This window comes from Schistocerca americana, unplaced genomic scaffold (assembly GCF_021461395.2).
Source record: "Schistocerca americana isolate TAMUIC-IGC-003095 unplaced genomic scaffold, iqSchAmer2.1 HiC_scaffold_15, whole genome shotgun sequence".
NCBI lineage: Eukaryota > Metazoa > Arthropoda > Insecta > Orthoptera > Acrididae > Schistocerca > Schistocerca americana.
The window spans coordinates 4,076,946-4,097,099 of NW_025725583.1; the positions used below are offsets into that span (position 1 = coordinate 4,076,946).

General features: G+C 37.1%; 1 protein-coding gene across 5 annotated transcripts in view; it reads right to left on the reverse strand.

The window, feature by feature from the left end:
• Window positions 1-20,154, reverse strand: part of LOC124569465 (synapse-associated protein of 47 kDa-like) — a 319,550-nt gene that overhangs the window by 2,087 nt on the left and 297,309 nt on the right. For 3 of the 5 annotated variants that reach the window (XM_047131076.1, XM_047131075.1, XM_047131079.1), the window contains exon 8: window positions 10,750-10,908. The exons of 1 other annotated variant lie outside the window; for it this stretch is intronic. In XM_047131076.1, coding sequence (XP_046987032.1) covers window positions 10,750-10,908 — 159 coding nt within the window. Of the gene's footprint in view, window positions 1-4,135; window positions 4,585-10,749; window positions 10,909-20,154 lie in introns of those variants that run through there. One more of the 5 variants, XM_047131077.1, reaches the window with a different exon arrangement.

Consider the following 20,154-nt stretch of genomic DNA (forward strand, 5'->3'; position numbering starts at 1 on the left):
ACAGAAAGCTAAACATCTAAAGGATACAGATGGGAGAATGGAATTGGAGAGGAAAGGATAAAATTAACTTGACTGATGTATAGTGTGAACAAAAATCTCTAAAACAAAATAACGTGCACCAGTAGTTGGAAATAATTTCCTGTCAAAGTTCTTTAAATTCTACTCTTGCTATTAACCTTAGCACGAGATCTGCAGCTTAACTACATCACATCTGCACTGTCTTGGTTTCCAAAAATGTGTAAGTACATTACAATTCTGGCATGAAAAGTCGTTAATTTCCATTTATCTACATACGATCACAACTTTCATCTATGACTGCTACAGTAAGCTGCTCATTTTATAAATTGCTCAAGTAAAAACTATCCAGATGTAAACAAAGAATACTCTGTTTTCACAGTTTCTCTGCACCACCACTATTGTCTCAAACTGCTTCATAATTTTGAAAGTAAAAAATAACTGTCTTGTGCGCAGCTTTAAGCACAGTCTAATCCAGCCAGAACTACTTTGGACTTCAAAAACTAACTAAATAAACTGATAAAAAGTACAAATATTTAAGTACTTAAGCCTACAATTTATGTAACTCTCAGTTCTCCCATTAACTTAAATAAAATTAACTAAAATTAAGCAATGAACAAAAACTCCATCTGAACAGACCTCTTAAGGCCCAACTGCACCAACCAACCACAGTGTCATCCTCTGCCGATAGGCATCACTGGATGTTGATACAGAGGGGCACGTGGTCAGCACACCACTCTCTCAGCCGTTGTCAGTTTTTATGACCAGAGCCACTACTCCTCAATGAAGTAGCTCCTCAATTGGCCTCACAAGGGCTGAGTGCACCCCACTTGTCAACAGCGCTTGGCAGACTTGGATGGTCACCCATCCAACTGCTTGTCGAGCCCAACAGCGCATAACTTCTGTGATCTGATGGGAACCAGTGCTACCACTGTGGCAAGGCCACTGGTGTAATGAAGAAAGTAACAGAAGGAAAATGGTAAACTGAAAATTGGATAGCAAAAACTGCTGAAGAAACACCATTATTCACCTTACAAACATGAAATTGCAAGGGATAAACAGCACCCACTAAAAACTGTGACGAACTTTCACTTTTGCTCTTACTCCTTTTTCAAGTGCCAAGAGACTGAAAGGATTTGTCTTAACACAATTTCGTAGTATGGAACACAACAATGCACCCACCTTTTAAAATATGCCCACAATGTATTGACAGAGTAGGAATAACGCATGGGTATCATTTAAGGGAAATACACAGATGTGGTTAACTGCATGAGAACATCAGCTGACAGAAGTTAAAGGAGTGTAACACTGAGAATATGAAGCAAAAATTGTGATAAAGATAGTAAAATAGCAAAAGAAAGCTATCCGGATGAGCAATAAAGATATTTTAATGCCACAAACAGGAGCTGACCTAAGATCTGAAGCAAATAAAGATAATTGACCAACTGGCAACATAATAAGTTTACTTGCTGAAGAAAATTCCTGTGTTTGTAACACAGAGAAACAGTTGTCTTACAAGTATGACAAATAGCTATAGTTGCAACACTGGTCAATGCTGTGAGTTTTGTGGAGAGCCTATTCACAACCTTAGTCACGCGTTTCAGTACATAGTGTTGAGATATGAACTTATACATGGACTGTAAATTGTGTTTGAGGAACACTTTATGCTACACAAGAGAACATAGAATTTTAAAAATAGTAGGCAATGTGATAGAGCCTCTGCGTTAGACTAAAATTAGAAGGAATGGACAAATTCATTTCACAAATCTCTAAATGGGCCAGTAGTGAGGGTAGTACCCTTGTGCAAAAAAAGCTGCATCTTTCAGCCTGTACACTGGATTACTACACTTCACTGTGAAAGTATGAGTGGGAGCACGGGAGTGTGAACAACAATGAACTTTGTATCTTTGGCATGAGATAAGGAAGGACACCAGATACACTCTTGAAAATACAGGCTTAAACACTGTAGCCCTCTTCTTCAACATTATGGATTACACTGGTTTCTCAAAATAAAACCATCCACACTATCCCTAGTTATATTCCAGGACCTATGCATCACGTATATTGTCCTAGTCCATCTGTATTATGCCCATTCGGTAATTACATTCTCTGATAAGTAGAGTCCCATTCTATACCCCACATGTTCAATGCACCACCAAGTTGAACACTGATAACAAATGCAAAATTGTCTAAAGGCAAAACTATGCTGCGCGCAACCTTCTATCTCTTACACAAACTTGTTCATTAAAAAATTGACATGTACATTAATAGCAATCATATAAGTTGACTAACAGCCACTGAACACAGGGTACCATAAGCTGCGGTTACTTTGCCCTTTATAGGCAATTTTTTTTTAAAATTTTCCCCACTAAAATTACATCATCAGTATGGAGCAAACAAGGTAATATACATTTACAGCATTTGAAGAATGATCTACAAGGTTGTGAGTTCTATGAAGTGATACAGAGTTGGCAGTACTGGACACAATGTTGTTCATAAAATATTTAACACCAATTACACCCTAGTAACTTCTGCCTGGAAGGTTAACATCAGGTATGCTAAAAATTTGCTGAGTAATTTTGCATGCTGTCAGCATTAGGTAATAAGATGAGAAATGGTCATTTGTGTGAAATTCTGTTAGTAAACATATTTAGCACTTCTTTAAAATGGTTAACATTTTTGCAAAATATGGGGTTACTTTAGCCCAGGCCAAAGCAACCCCAAAATGAAGATGAAGTGGTGCTAGAATCTGATGGCAACCCTGAAAGTTTCTCTGATATGCAGGTTGATGTCCAGCACCACAAAACATTGAAAGATAAATTAGTAGTTGGGCAGTATGCTACGGTTTCATACAACTAAGAAGAATATTTGAAACTGGAAAGACATGAGTGATGAGGGTGCTAAAGTGAACTCTATGGGGAAGTTGAAGTCCTACTGAAAATTGCCAGAAGAAAAAGGCAAACCATTTTATCCTTGAGAGAATTTGATACGAATTATCAGTCCCACACAAATAACACAATTTGGCTATATGATATAATCTCTTTGCAAATACTTACCACAGTGTAACAAATAAGTTAAAAATGAATTAGTCACCTAATGAAATATACTACACTTTTATATTTACTGTATCACTCTCTTAGTAAGTTCAATTTCCATGTGCTTACCTTCAAAATTTGGCAATTTATTTTTCCCCTCATACTCCCAAATTCTATTCTAGTGATATTCATTGAATTTACTTTGTCCCAACATCATAGTACTACTCTTCCACAAAGAAATGCGTAAGTGGGTTGAAGTAACCCCAACTGCAGGTAACATTGGCCCACTTACGTTTATGGAACGACAGCAACAAAAGTGATGTTTTTTGTTATTAAACTACTTAACTGATGGTACAAGCCTCTGACAATACTGGCAAAAAATATTTAAATTTTCTCACTCTTGTTACCCTTTGTTTTCTTGCCACATTTAAAGGGCACAGTAATCTCAGTTTACAGTAACCCAGTCCATTATCCCAATGACTTGAGCAGAAACTTCATCAGCAGTGCACATAGGATACCTAAGTGGTTTTTACACTTTATCTTCATGAAACATTATCAGCCAATCATAGTGTCAGTCAATGACATTTTCGTAAATATATGAAGTTCTTATTAAAGCCTCCTCCACATTTACACTGCACCGTCCTTGCCCCATAATCCTCCAAACTCTGTCTCTTTTGATCTTCTGCCCTATTCATAAAATAATGCACTTCCCTTTTACTTGCCACCGCTCACTGGCTCCATGCCATATACTTCACATAACAATGATTGTTAAATATGCATTATGTTTCCTAAAATATAATCTTTGACAGTTCATTATAGTATTTAGTGTGTTCTGTTCCCTGCTTGCAACTTCACTTTGAAATTGAGTGGTGTTCCATCTTCTCTAGAACTGTAATTCATCAAAAGGTCACAAAACAATAGAATAAAAATAAACATATAATTCCAACGCATGAAACATCATGTCAAAAAATAATGGCGTATTCAGTTATATTAACCAGCTTCACAGTCTTATTTGAATACATGAAATATATTTGATCAGTCATTTCAGGGTTAGAGAGATATATTATTATGTCATAGGTTATCCTCAATTCAGACCTATAAACCTTTATTTTTTTCCTTCAAGCCAACAGTAAGAGCCACAGCCATTTACATTACAGAATTTTGCAGAGACCCAGCAGTCAGCATAACACATTTTACTTCTGTTAGTTTCACGGCATAGCTATTTGTTTAATCTCTCATTAATCAGTTCTGTCTCCATTTCACACATAATAAGAAAATGCAACCAAAATCCAATGTAAGTCTGGCTTTGAGCATTAGAGAATCAAAAAGGTGCGTCTAGAAAATTATTTCCACAGTGCAAATGCGAGCATGCATTTAAATAATTGTTAATATTGTGACACAGCCATGCTCATTGAGGTAAACTATTACATTAACTAATGTATGAAAATTAGACTCAAGTGGCATCAAAGTGGCAGGAGACTTTACAGGAAATGGGGAAGGCCGTGTGTTCCATGCTTTTCTCCTTCTTCTTAGGCTGTAGAAAAAAGAGCAAACAGGAAGCCTCACCCTCTGGACTGAAAACTTCGTAATTTTTATACTAACAGAGTTTATTACAGACAATAAATGGAACACCATGAGACCAGCACTTACCAGCACATCTGAGAATTGAGAAGTAACAGCACATTCTCACAATTATTGTATGCATATAAAGCTATGAGCCCAACTTCATGAGTTCCATGAACACACATTTTTAAATGAATATACATGTTACATCTAGAACTACTTGTGCACAAGAGTTACAAAAGACCAAATTATTAAAAGAAATAGTTGAAGCTATACAGATCAGGTGTAACAACAACTATCCATTTCTGTGGTGAGAAACATGTGGCAAAAGATATTGTAGTTTTTTTCCCCATTTTATTTTATATTTTTGCCTAATTATGAAGCTCTGTCTCTAACTTTAGAGTATTGAAAGCTCAAATGACTGTACAACCAACATTTATTCATGGAAACAAACAATATGGTTTCTGGGATAAGATAAAAGAGCTCAAAAGATTCTGTAAATTTCTAAACTATATTACTTAAAATTACTTTGGGCACTGATTAGCATATAGTGGTTGCATCAGTGAATTACATGGCATAACCATGATGCCCTTGCCTCATACTGACCCAAAGAGAGTATTCACTCAAATGAAAAATGATCGAGAAGACCAACAGCAATCTTATCAATCAACATTCATAATCAGTATTTGGTTAGTATCACAACACTATGGCAGCCACATACACGTCCAATAGTAAACAAATCATTCGGTTCAGGTACAGTACAGTCACATTAATGGTAACTGAAAGTAACACAAAGAAATTCTGTGAATTTATCATCAAATTAGTTAAGTTAATTGCACAGAAAGTCAAATTATGTTTGTGACAATGTGAGAAAATAAATATAAGTGAGAATTGACGTATTTCTTCTGGAGTATTTAAGTCTTTGTCCGAAATAAGGTATCCCATTTCTTACCAATAACATTCGTTTAATTATGTTTTGTAGCCCCCATAAAAATTGGCAAGGGCAGGGGGATGGCTTAAACTGGTTTTCTGGTCAGATGAAGGCAACACCTTACACTCCCATTACGGCTATGTTCCATACAACTTTGCAGCATTGAAGCACACCTCTAGATTGATGACTGCTATATTTTCTGAGGAATAAGATATCTTTTTACATGAATACTGCTATGACCATATGTAAGGAACAGCAGGAGTGGTTGTGAATTCATTTTGTCAAAGGAAATAAAGAGCATTGATAAATGAGCAGAACAATGACATGTAAAACGGCTTTTTGTCGGGATTAACCTCCCCTCCCCCCCCCCTCCCCCCCTAAAAAAATGTACTTGGGTCCTCCACTTTTTATTTTTTATTTGTTGTGTCAGTGGCATAATGCATAACATAGGACATAAGACACCTTACCATGACACTGAATCTGCAAGTTCTGCACACTAGGCATTAATCTGGAATGCTTTTAGAAAGGAACACAACCATAATCACTGTTGAGACATGCGTGGTACAATATGTCCCAGTTGCAGTCAGGATCACAACAGCCTCTGCTCATAGATGCTAATATCTCTCTGACAACATGGGAGCCACGCAACAGCCAACACGATCAACAAACCCTCCAGTGCCTAATAATGATCTGTGCTAAAGCACTCCAGCAGAAGCCTGCCTACCGAAGTTCCATTAGTAACACACAGGAAAGCGAGTCTGAGGTATGTAATATGGACACCACATTGTTTTCTTTTTCCATCTTAGCATGATAGAAATACGTAACTGGTTTGCGTCGAACATTTCAGAGGATGTTATTAAGTAGCCAAGTAGAAGGTAACTACTTCCAGTTTAGCCATGATCCAAAAGAACGGATAAATTTTGTTGAAATAAAACCTACTTGAATTTACTTAAATTACATTCTCGCATTTTTACATTCTGCATTTGTTTTTATTAATTGTAAATGTCACACTAGTGCATTATTTGTAATTCACAAAAAGCAAATAATGTAAGTCAGCTTCTCATGACCGATAACAGAACAAATGTGTCACCACAAAACAGCTGCCACAGTGTATTTAACCGTGTGCACCATATAAATTAGCTAACTTTCTTTTATCTTCCAAATGGATTGGACAATCACAGTTCAAAAAGGATGAGTAAGGAATTTAGTTATCATTTCAAGGAATCATCATACCATTCACTTTAAATGCTGTAATAATATCATAGAAAACTTATGAAACAGTTAGATGAAGCACCCTGATGCTCACAAATACGAGCCAGTTGTTTGAATCGCTATGCCACACTTGTCTATATACCCTTATAATACAAATTTATATGCCAGCTGAGAGAAGTGTACTATTAACTGAACAGTTAGATTTATGGATATGAATTAACAGATTTTCAAGGAAGCTGTACTAGCAGCAACTGAGCTTACATTAATTCCTCTTTGAAGCATTGCTATTTAACCATTCAATATTTTTAATTAAATTAGAATACCATGTCTACAAAGGAACGGTTCCATTCTCTTGAAGAAGGGCTCATGATGTGTTCCCTAAATAGTTTTAACTGATAAGAAAAATCTCATTGCCACTGGCTGTAAGTGGTGATCATGCATATGCGTAGCACGCGTGTGCACACACACACACACACACACACACACACACACACACACACACACACATTAAAAGGACTAGACTGCTGAAACTGTGCACCATGTTTACCACACATGATGTTCATTAAAGACAGTTCATTAAAAAATGAAACTCTTGTATCTACAGGTAATATATTCCAGTTTCATTTCATATGGAATGGGAATACAGGTGAAAGAGGTGATCATGTTTCTGCACAAATTACATGCATTTTTGCATTACTTTCAAATATTTATGTCTCATCCATAAAAGACTTATTAATACTTTCTGTTAACTAAACTTATCACAAATAGTTTACACATTTAGGAGGAAGTACCATTTTTTGAAATTTAACTCTCAACTCACATTATAAAGACCTACTCTGAAACAGTATTTACTTACCTCATTAAGTTGGTACACAAGTAATTCCTGCTATTCAGCTGTGTGTCCTAGGAATGTGAACAGGCACACACAAGTACAGTTGCAAATAAAACTGAACTAACCCTGAATCCCACACTTAAGTTGTAATTTGTGGTCTCCCTTGACTGTAATGAACTTTGTGAGCCAATATATTATCTGTGTCAGACTAAGTGAAAAAAATCTATGTTTACAAAATCTACACAACAAATTATGATTTTAAATTGAACTAAAACCAAATGCAGCTAAAAAAACATAATAGTTACGAGAGAGGACAATAGACATACAGAAAGAGAGAGAGAGAGAGAATTTCAACACTTCAAACAAGGAGTTCTTTCGCCCTGAAGGACAGAAGCACACAGCTGTAGAGAGGCTTTTTCGAAGATCACATGAAACTGTCACTCAGGGTCCTGAATAAAAGAGAGCGGGGTGGGGCAAGATGTACATTCAGGTTCCCTTTTTTTAGTGTGATATCTGGATGCGACATCTTCCATCTGAAACCTTGAAAGTACCTTTCTTCTATTTCTCTGGACACACAAATACCTTGGTCTAATACTATAAATTATTTTGCCTCTCTGCTGAGACTGTCACCCTCCACCTGCTTCTCTGCAAAGTTGGGAGGCCATGCTTGTTGGTAATAAAATATTAAAACATATATGAAACAGTGTTTTAGAAAGGGCTGTTACTATTTTGTTTTATCATGAAGCTCTGTAAAATTATTTATGCACCATAGTTTCCCAGAGTACTGTGTGTTTATGCCTCTCACCTTGTCAATAGCATACGAAAAAGGAAGGGTGTGAGGGGCAGGCCAGGCAGGTTGGGAGACAAGAGATCACTTATCACCAAGCAAAATTATACACTCCTGCTCCCAGTAGTCAAACTACAAGTATCCTATAGTACTTACTTTGTTGACAAAATAAATATATGAGGACATTTACTTTCAATAACCATCTTTTTTTCGCTTCCATAAAAACACAATGCTCGGAGTGTAATGAACATTTGACATCAAGGTTCTCGCAGACAAAACATTTGGGAGGGGGGGGGGGGGGGGGGACGCATGGGAATGGAGAGGAGGAGGAGGAGGAGGATGGAAATTCCTTGCATATTTTTGAGAGTTAATTGAGAAGCTTCTTGAAGCACCTTCCAAATCAGATTTTCTGGTAGTTCTCAGACACTATTTAGCTTCTGGTCTAAACATGCAGGATTCCATATGCAATATTCCTGAATACTGTGTGTGGGTGTGTTCTGAACCATCTCTCTTATAGATCAAGTGCAGTCCCCAGAACTGTACAAAATAACTGGGAACTCTTTAACTGATTTACTTAAGAGAGAGTCTGTATGGTCATTAATGCTTCCATAACATTTGGCTTTATCTTTAACACCCCCCCCCCCCCCAAATATACAATACAGAATGGTGGTCACTGTGTTATGCTAATGAGTAAATATTTTTTTAAGTCCATATCAGTAGTTCAGTACACAGAACTTGAGGATGGCATGTTGAGAGCCAGAACCTCATACTGCCGGCAATTTTTCCTTGGTGGGAAGACTAGGATCAATACATATTAGACAAATGTGTGTGTGTGTGTGTGTGGCAAATTTTAGGAATGTAACACACACGATTCCAGACAGCTGGAATTGTCAGATCATTTTCTCTGAGACAACTTTTTAAATTTAGAGAATATTATTAAATTTAGAGATGTACAAATTGAATGTGGTTGTAAATTTCTCAGTACATCATAACAAGATTACTTAACTTGAGAAGACAAGGAAGGCAAGCCACACGTGGCAGTGATGACTTCGCAAAGCATTGGCTCTTTCTCCACAATATGTATATTGCAGTAAAATGTCATACAATGCCTTTCATTATTTTCGAATTTCCCAAGCAATGGAACCAGAAGTTCATCTTGATGAGACAGTTTTCATAAACAGTAAAAATATTAATCATTCATACAAACTCGGGCGCTAATGACCATAGCAGTATTGCGCCCTAAAAAAAAAAAAAAATCATACAAACGATAAGCTAGAAGTAACTCTGCTTTCAGTGCCATCACTGATTTCTGACCTACTTCACTACCACCTAGCATTCTCTTCACAAATATTATTGCAAGATCATTCCTGTTTCACACATTACAACATTCACTATTTGTCAGACATTTTGATGGAATAAGGTCATGGAAAGCCACAGTCAGTCAGTCAGTACTTCAATACACAGGAAATAAACTGATGGTCCTCAAATCTAGGTTGGGAATAGCAGCAACAGCTTAACTATGCCATATTTCCATTGCATGCTCTATTTTGTTTCAAAATGCTTACAAAACTTCAGCAGCCCATTACTCAGTATTTAAAAACATACATGACATATATAAAAATGGAGACAGAATGTGATAAAACAAGCAGTGTTAGTCTTCAGAAATATTAAGCGATGTCGGACAATACTCCTTCATATATGCGCAGTACTGAAAATATATGATAACAACATTCCAAAGCCATGCACAAAAACAGCAAGCAATCATTCATGCAAACTTAGTAAGAAATGTCAAACCTTACTCTCTCGAAAGTGGGATAGTACTAGCAGCACCAGACAAACACAGATCACATTTGCCAGTTAGTTCTTGTATAAGATGTCCTCTCCCCCCTCCCCCTACCCACTGGCCCTCTGAAGTGGTATACTAAAAAGCAAAGTCGATCTCATGTCAGTTACGGGTAAACTGAGATACAAAACATTATTTAACAACTAGCAAGTCAAACAATTCTCATCTGAATTGCCACAGTCGCACACACTCTTGGGCAATCTATACTGTTCAATGCCTTGGTTATATGCGTACCTACTGCTCATTACACCAGTTGTTCAGCATTCCTTGCACTAAATTTATCAGTTAAATATATACTTAAACCAATAAGATATCAACTATTTCCTAATGTAATGGTAGCCATCATTGTTTAACTGGCAGGAAAAATTGGGAATATGATACATGATATTTATCAGAAGAAAAAATTTACACTGTGTACACTGGCAATATGCAAAATGCACAAATACACTATTCTGTGAAAGCTGCACAACAAAGATTAATCTACACTATACAACTATCCACAGAATAGGTCTGCTCAGTTATTTTACTTACCATTCCTTTTGTCAGGATCCATACCGAGTTTTTTCATACCCTCTCGAACCTCCTCTAAGTCCCTGGAACTTGCCTGGAATGTGTCTGACACAAACTCGTGAGAGGGGCTGTCTGCAGGTGCTTGTTCCGCAACAGGTACTTCATGGGGTTGGGGTTTTGCTACATAAGACAAACAGCCAACATCGACATTCACAGCAAATTATGGGGGTGAATAATGGAAACAGTGCAAGCAAACACTGAAAACATGCACTCTGTAAAAATAAAACTTAAAATTCATGCCACTTAATACAATTTGACAGCTACTACTAGTCTCTTTTACTCAGTTTCCAACATTAAAAAACTAATAAATATGGAAAGGTATCATTACCTACCAATAGTGCATATTATTCTGTACCACTAACTACAACACTGATATCGTGATTCACACAGCATTTCTACAAGTTATTTCTGTCTACATAATGGTAACTGCACTCAAATGAGCTAAACTCTCCTGAATAATATATAAAGTGAGCAGTTTGTGACTACAAAATTGTCTTTTTCTCACCCTTTCAATTATCCACAGAAGTGTGTCATAGGGTATGACGCAAACAGAATGAAAAATATATTTCCCAACACTGCTGATGGAAAATCAAGAGGCTAAAAGATAAAAGGCAGTGTAGTTTCATATGTACTTCCTTGCATCACGAAACAAAACTGTTGAAAAGGTTCACTCTATGAGAGTAACTAAAACATCATATTTTTATTTCAAGGTGCAATTCACATTACAGGAACAATAAAAATCTTTCAATGAGACTAATACTTTTGTTCCACAGCAAAATTACAGGGTGGTGGTTGATGGCACCAGTTATAAAACTTGAATACATTCTTACACACAGTCAACTCTAGAAGGAAGTTATAATGGCCATCAGACTGACATGTCACCAACACATTAACTTCTTAAATGCACGGAAACCATCACCAGCAATATAAAATATATGGAATTACAAGGTGTTGGAGAAGTATGTGGTAAAATCTGTACATGGAAATGCTTCATTGTGATGAAAATCTTAAAATACAGTTCTTACATACGTGTTGGACATGTATAAGTTCTAACAAGAACACATGGAGCGTATTTGTATGTCATTTTGTTGGTCAAATTACTGTTACAATTTCTTTCATTAATTACATTTGTGTGAACATAAAATGAACTCAATTTTTACATATTCCATCGTATTCAATACCGCTCTATGTAGACACAATAATGATTTGTTGAACCATTTCCTCTCATTTAGTGCACAGTATTTTTTTTTGGCCAGGTTTTATAGCCAGTATGATTTGTACATAATAGCATTCAATGTAGTGGTACATTTAACATCACAAAATCAAATTATATTAAATGAAACAAACTGTTACGAACATGAAATGCGACAATGAATTGCGTACCAGCTTACAACTTTTTCCTAACAACACCAAAAAACAATTTTTTTAAGTAACTCAACGATTTTCTGTTTGGCATATAGAATCACTTGAGTTACACAAAAATTGTAATTTTTCATATAACACAGAGAGGGACCAGCTTCCACAGCACACCTTCAGCTTCACTTCTCACCAAATGGCAAATCAAATACTCACAGAAAGAAGAGGGAGCAGCATTAGGGTTTCACATGGTATACAAGTGATGTGGTCATGAGAGAGAAAGAGAGAGAGAGAGAGAGAGAGAGAGAGAGAGAGAGAGAAAGTGGTAAAGATAGTGCCAGTGTTCTTTTCAAAGGAACCATACCAGTCTTTTCCTTCGGCAGTTTAGCGAAATCACAGAAAAATCTGTATCTGGATTGTCAGGTGCATATTTGAAGCCTAGTACAGTGTTTTAGCATTACCTCATGAAGTAATAGTGCACAATGAATGGTGCTAAGTGAAATTAAGTGATTGAATCCTTTATACAAAATGAACTGTTTGCAGCATAATTACTGTGTATAATGTAGAAGAAATAAACAAACAGGAAAGTATGAAAAAACTGAATATTTACTAGTAATTCATGAATTCTTTTAGTGGTGTAATCCTGAGATGCTCAGCAATTCAAATAGTGTGTTCTCTATCCCGAACTACAAAGTGCAGCATTGTGTGTCACTGCTGTCACAATGTCATTGTTGTTGGTGGTGCCGTTTTTAAGGCCAAAATTCATGAGCAACTGTGTCCATAAGGGACATATAAGCTTTGCCTTTAATTGCAGGGCACTTTCTTTGTTAATCAGCCAGAAAAAGAGTTCCAGCAACGATCTGTATTTCCTCAGACCTGTCAGTTATGCTGGGAACATTTCTTTCCACTTCAAAAAGTAAGTAATAATATTACAGATAGCTGATTACATATTTCTGATAGTTTGATGACTGCCTTTTATGGCGGAGTGCCAGTAATTCCTACAGAAGAATTTCTTGTCATGGTCTTGTAGAAATGCCTAACTGCATGTATCATTATGGTAGAAACTTTTCTGACACATTAATAACTCCTCTGCCATTCCAGTTCCACAATATCTATAATCTTTCTAGTTCTTATGCCACCTATGTTGTTGTTGTTGTTGTTCCCCCATTGTTACTGTTTTCATTTATAAACATTAATTGCACAAGAACAAAAATTATGACTGTTTGGTGTTAAATCTTTAATTAGTATGAAGGAAGTGCCTAAACAACTTTCTATTTGAAAGTTTATTACATACAGCACGGTATTAAACTATGGTACCCTGATCTTACGCTATCTTCCAAAAAACAAGAAGAAATCGTGTACTGCATGCACCCTATTATTTCCGATTTTTGTTTCAGTCGGGAGTTATAGTTACCTAGTAAACTGTTCCATCAGTCTCTTTGTTCCAAAGAGAATGTTACTTCCTTAAGTTAAAGCTGGAAAATAACTGATAAAGCAGTGGACGATTTTTCATATTTAAACATTGCACTAGCCTTCAAACAAGTCATCTGTATGGCAGACACTCTCTTCACACACTGTAAAGAAATAAGAGGGAGCTACACCAGTACTTCACCATTTCATAGAAACAGCCGTGAATATAGGTCCAAATTACTGTGTATGCAGGACTCAAAAAAGCAGACAGAGAATCACTCTTCACAAGAGACTAGGATTTCAGCTATCACCAAGTTTAAAAATGGCACACGTGTTCACAGAGTTGTGTACATAATGCTTGTAGAATCCACTTCACAAATCAAGAATTAACTTGGGTAATCAGCTGTAAATTTGTGTTAGTGTAACATCACACCTTCGAAAGGACTGACTGGTGAGAAAATAATGAAAAAGAGACAGTTGGACCAAGATACAATTTTTCATATCACTATTTTGTGGAAGGCTTTACAATTAAAAGACAAAATGCTAATGAAAGTATACAGTATTGTATAAAAAATGTATCAAAACAACTCTGCAAATTAAATGCTTTACCACAGTGTAGTACACAAAGCACCTGGGTGTTTGTCACAAACTGCAAGATTGCTATAGAATGATATGACAGAATTTGTGTGCACAGCTTTGAAATTGAGGAACAATACTGGTTAGAGGATGAAATCCAGCAACAACAGTCCCAATGATAGATAAGAATTCATTCCCACATGAGAAGGCAAGCAATTTAATCAGCAAAGGAATTCTTGCACATATCTACGATGAGGAGTCAGTATATTTTGACAATCCACTAAATAACCTTCAGTACAAGTAGAAGGCACTACCAGAGTGGTGTGCCCCTGTTTTGGTAACAAAAAATACAATTCAGTTGTAAAATATGTTATGACACATTGTCAGTAAATTAATTACTGGGATGACACTTTTACAGTAGAGAGATATAGAAATAAGCTTTGAAACAAATGTTAAAATTGAAAAGCCCATGAAACTGTGTACATGCTTACATCATAAAACTTAGAAATTTTATTTTTACTTCTGTAATCTACAACATTATCTTTTTTAATCTTAATATTTAATAAACACAATTATTTTAGAAAAAGCTAACTGTGATGAAGACCAGAACAGGACATGAGTCACAATCCAGTAATTTTCAGAGACGAACAGAACTCTCACGACAAAACACTTTTCGTTGAAAGATCAGGAGACTACAGAAATGCTGATGGAACAGTAAATAAAAGGATCAAACCAATATAAAAAATGTTTACTTCTCAGCTGAGAATAATGGTAATGTCGTAATGTGAAATTTTGCCCCAGAAACAAGCAATGAAGAAACTTTTTCAAAGTACACAGTTGCTGTATGCTAAACTGTGCACATTTGCCAGAATATCACCATTAAGAGCTGAATGTGGCACTCTGCTAAATCTGAAAGTGTAAGAAATGGACATGTGTCCCAATGGACCTACTGATAACAAACAGACCCGAACTTTTCGATTCTGTATGTACAGAACAGGGAATCAGTGATCATAAGGCCATTGCAGCATCCCTGAATATGGAAGTTAATAGGAATATAAAAAAAGGGAGGAAGGTTTATCTGTTTAGCAAGAGTAATAGAAGGCAGATTTCAGACTACCTAACAGATCAAAACGAAAATTTCTGTTCCGACACTGACAATGTTGAGTGTTATGGAAAAAGTTCAAGGCAATCGTAAAATGCATTTTAGACACGTATGTGCCGAGTAAAACTGTGAGGGACGGGAAAAACCCACCGTGGTTCAACAACAAAGCTAGGAAACTACTGCGAAAGCAAAGAGAGCTTCACTGCAAATTTAAACGCAGCCAAAACCTCTCAGACAAACAGAAGCTAAACGATGTCAAAGTTAGCGTAAGGAGGGCTATGCGTGAAGCGTTCAGTGAATTCGAAAGTAAAATTCTATGTACCGACTTGACAGAAAATCCTAGGAAGTTCTGGTCTTACGTTAAATCAGTAAGTGGCTCGAAACAGCATATCCAGACACTCTGGGATGATGATGGCATTGAAACAGAGGATGACACGCATAAAGCTGAAATACTAAACACCTGTTTCCAAAGCTGTTTCACAGAGTAAGACCGCACTGCAGTTCCTTCTCTAAATCCTCGCACAAACGAAAAAATGGCTGACATCAAAATAAGTGTCCAAGGAATAGAAAAGCAACTGGAATCACTCAACAGAGGAAAGTCCACTGGACCTGACAGGATACCAATTCGATTCTACACAGAATACGCGAAAGAACTTGCCCCCCTTCTAACAGCCGTGTACCGCAAGTCTCTAGAGGAACGGAAGGTTCCAAATGATTGGAAAAGAGCACAGGTAGTCCCAGTATTAAAGAAGGGTCATCGAGCAGATGCGCAAAACTATAGACCTATATCTCTGACGTCGATCTGTTGTAGAATTTTAGAACATGTTTTTTGCTCGAGTATCATGTCATTTTTGGAAACCCAGAATCTACTCTGTAGGAATCAACATGGATTCCGGAAACAGCGATCGTGTGAGACCCAACTCGCTTTATTTGTTCACGAGACCCAGAAAATATTAGATACAGGCTCCCAGGTAGATGCTATTTTCCTTAACTTCCGGAAGGCATTCGATACAGTTCCGCACTGTCGCCTGATAAACAAAGTAAGAGCCTACGGAATATCAGACCAGCTGTGTGGCTGGATTGAAGAGTTTTTAGCAAACAGAACACAGCATGTTGTTATCAATGGAGAGACGTTTACAGACGTTAAAGTAACCTCTGGCGTGCCACAGGGGAGTGTTATGGGACCATTGCTTTTCACAATATATATATATAAATGACCCAGTAGATAGTGTCGGAAGTTCCATGCGGCTTTTCGCGGATGATGCTGTAGTATACGGAGAAGTTGCAGCATTAGAAAATTGTAGCGAATTGCAGGGAGATCTGCAGCGGATAGGCACTTGGTGCAGGGAGTGGTAACTGACCCTTAACATAGACAAATGTAATGTATTGTGAATACATAGAAAGAAGGACCCTTTATTGTATGATTATATGATAGCGGAACAAACACTGGTAGTAGTTACTTCTGTAAAATATCTGGGAGTATGTGTGCAGAACGATTTGAAGTGGAATGATCATATAAAATTAATTGTTGGTAAGGCGGGTACCAGGTTGGGATTCATTGGGAGAGTCCTTAGAAAATGTAGTCCATCAACAAAGGATGTGGCTTACAAAACACTCGTTCGACCTATACTAGAGTACTGCTCATCAGTGTGGGATCCGTACCAGATCAGGTTGACGGAGGAGATAGAGAAGATCCAAAGAAGAGTGGCGCGTTGCGTCACAGGGTTATTTGGTAACCATGATAGCGTTACGGAGATGTTTAGCAGACTCAAGTGGCAGACTCTGCAAGAGAAGCGCTCTGCATCGCAGTGTAGCTTGCTCGCCAGGTTTCAAGAGGGTGCGTTTCTGGATGAGGTATCGAATATATTGCTTCCCCCTACTTATACCTCCCGAGGAGATCACAAATGTAAAATTAAGAGAGATTCGAGCGCGCACGGAGGCTTTCAGACAGTCGTTCTTTCCTCGAGCCATACGCAACTGGAACAGAAAAGGGAGGTAATGACAGTGGTACGTAAAGTGCCCTCCGCCAAACACCGTTGGGTGGCTTGCAGACTATAAATGTAGATGTAGATGTAGATGTAGAATAATGAATCATATCTATGAATACTATCTGCAGTGGGATGGCTGATCAGATAAACACCAAGATATAAATAAATCATGTTGTTCTGACCAAAGAATGGAATTTTGACCACTTACAGACTTTCAAAATTGCATGTAAATTTGGCTGTGAAAATGTAGACAAGAAGATAATTTCATTCAAGTAATGTACTGTGTAATTTTAAGCACTATGCAGTTTGTTACATCAAGCAATGCATTAACAGACAGCATATGGTTCTCACTATTACACACATCTGCACAGATTGTTGATAAGTATAGGTACAGTTCATAAATGTTGAGGAAGATTTACACTATGTGATATCTGAAACTATTTGACACACTCCACTGATTATCTATAATGTCCGTGTTAACCCTAGTCTTTGATACAATCCTTAATTTCTGGTTTTATGTCACTATACTGCACAAAATTACCAATCTGATCACATTAAACTCCTTCAGCAGAACAAGATTCTTGTATAACTGTATAACACTGTAAATATACATAATGAATTAAGAAACAGTAACAGTGAAAGTGAAAAAAGATTCTGCCTATGAATATGTCTTCATCAGGGAGATGTTGACATGCCTCATAGTGAGATGGAGAATATATTGGTGATTTTTATAAAAGAGACATAAAAAAAAGAAAGGAAAGAAAAACAACACATACAACAAATACAACATTGAAAAGTTTATGAGTGGTATTAAAAGATTTCTTTTTATGTCAGTTCTGCTTCCTGACAGGAATTACCAGGCCATTTAATTGTAATTAAAGAACAGGTCCCCACAATCAAGGTAGTTGAAGAAATTGTGAAAAACCACATACATAAAAACATGCACATATTGCATCCAATGATTATTGTGTCAAAAGATACAAAGTGAAAAGGAGACACGTCATGTTATAGCATCTAATTTCAGAACATAAAAGATAATTACTGCTGCAATCCCATGGTGATGAGGCAAATGAAATCATAATTTGGTGGACAATTACAGGATTGTCTCACGGTCTTTACAGCCTACTTGCACTGCATTGTGATTATTTAAAAGTTGTCAGATAAATGAAAAGTATTGCTGTTAAGTACATTATGTTCAGTAAATTCAATTCAATGACAGCTCATTCAAACAGCTAAGAATTAATGCACTCTTTGGAGTGTTGTTCAACTTTCTAATTAACACAAAAAAGTTATGTAACCAATTTTTGTTTGTTTGTAGGTATCTCTCTGCAGTCCTAGTACACACTGAAATCCCTACAGCACAGTACCATAATACTTTGCTACAACAGCCCATACAAAATGTTGCAGTCCATTGATAAAGGGGAGTACTGTCCAGTAATTTGTTTCCTGCATTTGAAGGGGAACACTACTGCAAAATTCATGCTGAGTTGGTGGATCTGTACAGCAATGATGCACCACCATACAGTGAGGTCAAATAAGTCTGAATGATAAAGAACAAAGTAGCAGAACATTTGTGAAAACCTTGACAAACTGAGGATTTCAAGAGACATGGACAAACCGTCACTTTTAGATCAGCGTACCAAAATCAAGGTGAAAGTGGAAAAAATGAAAATTGGTCATTCATCAATTTTTGACATTTTGCACAAAATTTTGAACATGATGAATAACATTACCTACTGGGTTCTGTAACTGTTTACACCTATTCAAAACATCCACAACATCAAGGCAGCAACTAAATTGTGGCAGGTGCCTCGGGCCAATCAAAATCACTTTTTCAGTACCGCAGTCATCATGGATTAATACTGGATACATCACAATGACCATGAGACCAAGGAGCAAAGCAGTCGGCAGTAACATGGGGATTCACAACGATCCCTCAAGCAAGATGATGGCGAGTGTTTTGGGGATGCCATTGTGTTGTGCAACAGCCTATGTTCACAAGGGGCAAATCAACACAGGCAAATGCTGTGGAAATTCCTTGACAAGGATGTGGGAAGCTGTTACGACACATCATGTTAGGGGACTGTCCAAGGGGTTGCTTTTGCTCCACGACAGTGCCCCACCTCATTCTGCACATGACAGTCACATATGCTGTTTCTTTGGGCTATCAAATTTTGCCTCACCCTCTCATATTCTCCTGACTTCTATCTGTTTTCCAGGATGACAAACCCATTGCGCAGCACCATCCAAGTATGATGAGATGGTAATTTTGTAAATGGATAATTTCTTGAACAGCCAAGATATAGATTTCTACAACCAAGGTTCCACCAAGTCAGGCATCAAGAGGAAAAAAAGTGGTGGACTGAAGACTGAATATGTGAGAAGGACAAACACCATCACCAAGTTTCATAGTCCTAATCTGATTTTTGTTTTTTTGTTTCAAGGTGATATTTATTGATGACTAACTGTCTAGCATCTCTTCACCTCCAGAGCTGCAGTTTGTGGCTCTGTCATTGTGTCCTAAAATGCAGTCATTAGTTTTATCTGAATCTGTCCCTGGAGATCAGATTCTCTGCTAATTGTGTCATGGGGACAATCTGCTGCCCTATACTAATATGTGAACCTTGTAATGCAGTTGAGTAAAATGTTTTCTTGATACAATCTCTGTTTATCCTGCTCCTTCTCAGGGAGCGAATCACAGCTTACACTGTAAGTTACATTAACAAGAGACTTGAGCTAACAGAAACGCAATACCCAAATTTGGAAGAAGGAAATCTGAGGACTTTTAGTACCCTTGCTTAAATAGAGCCAGCAGAACTCTCCTCTCTGTTCTTATTGCACTCCTGCTAATAATTTTTGTTTTCTTTACATATTTTTCAATTTATGTATATTTTCCAAGTAATATACATGTGGCAGGTACTGAAATATCTGAAT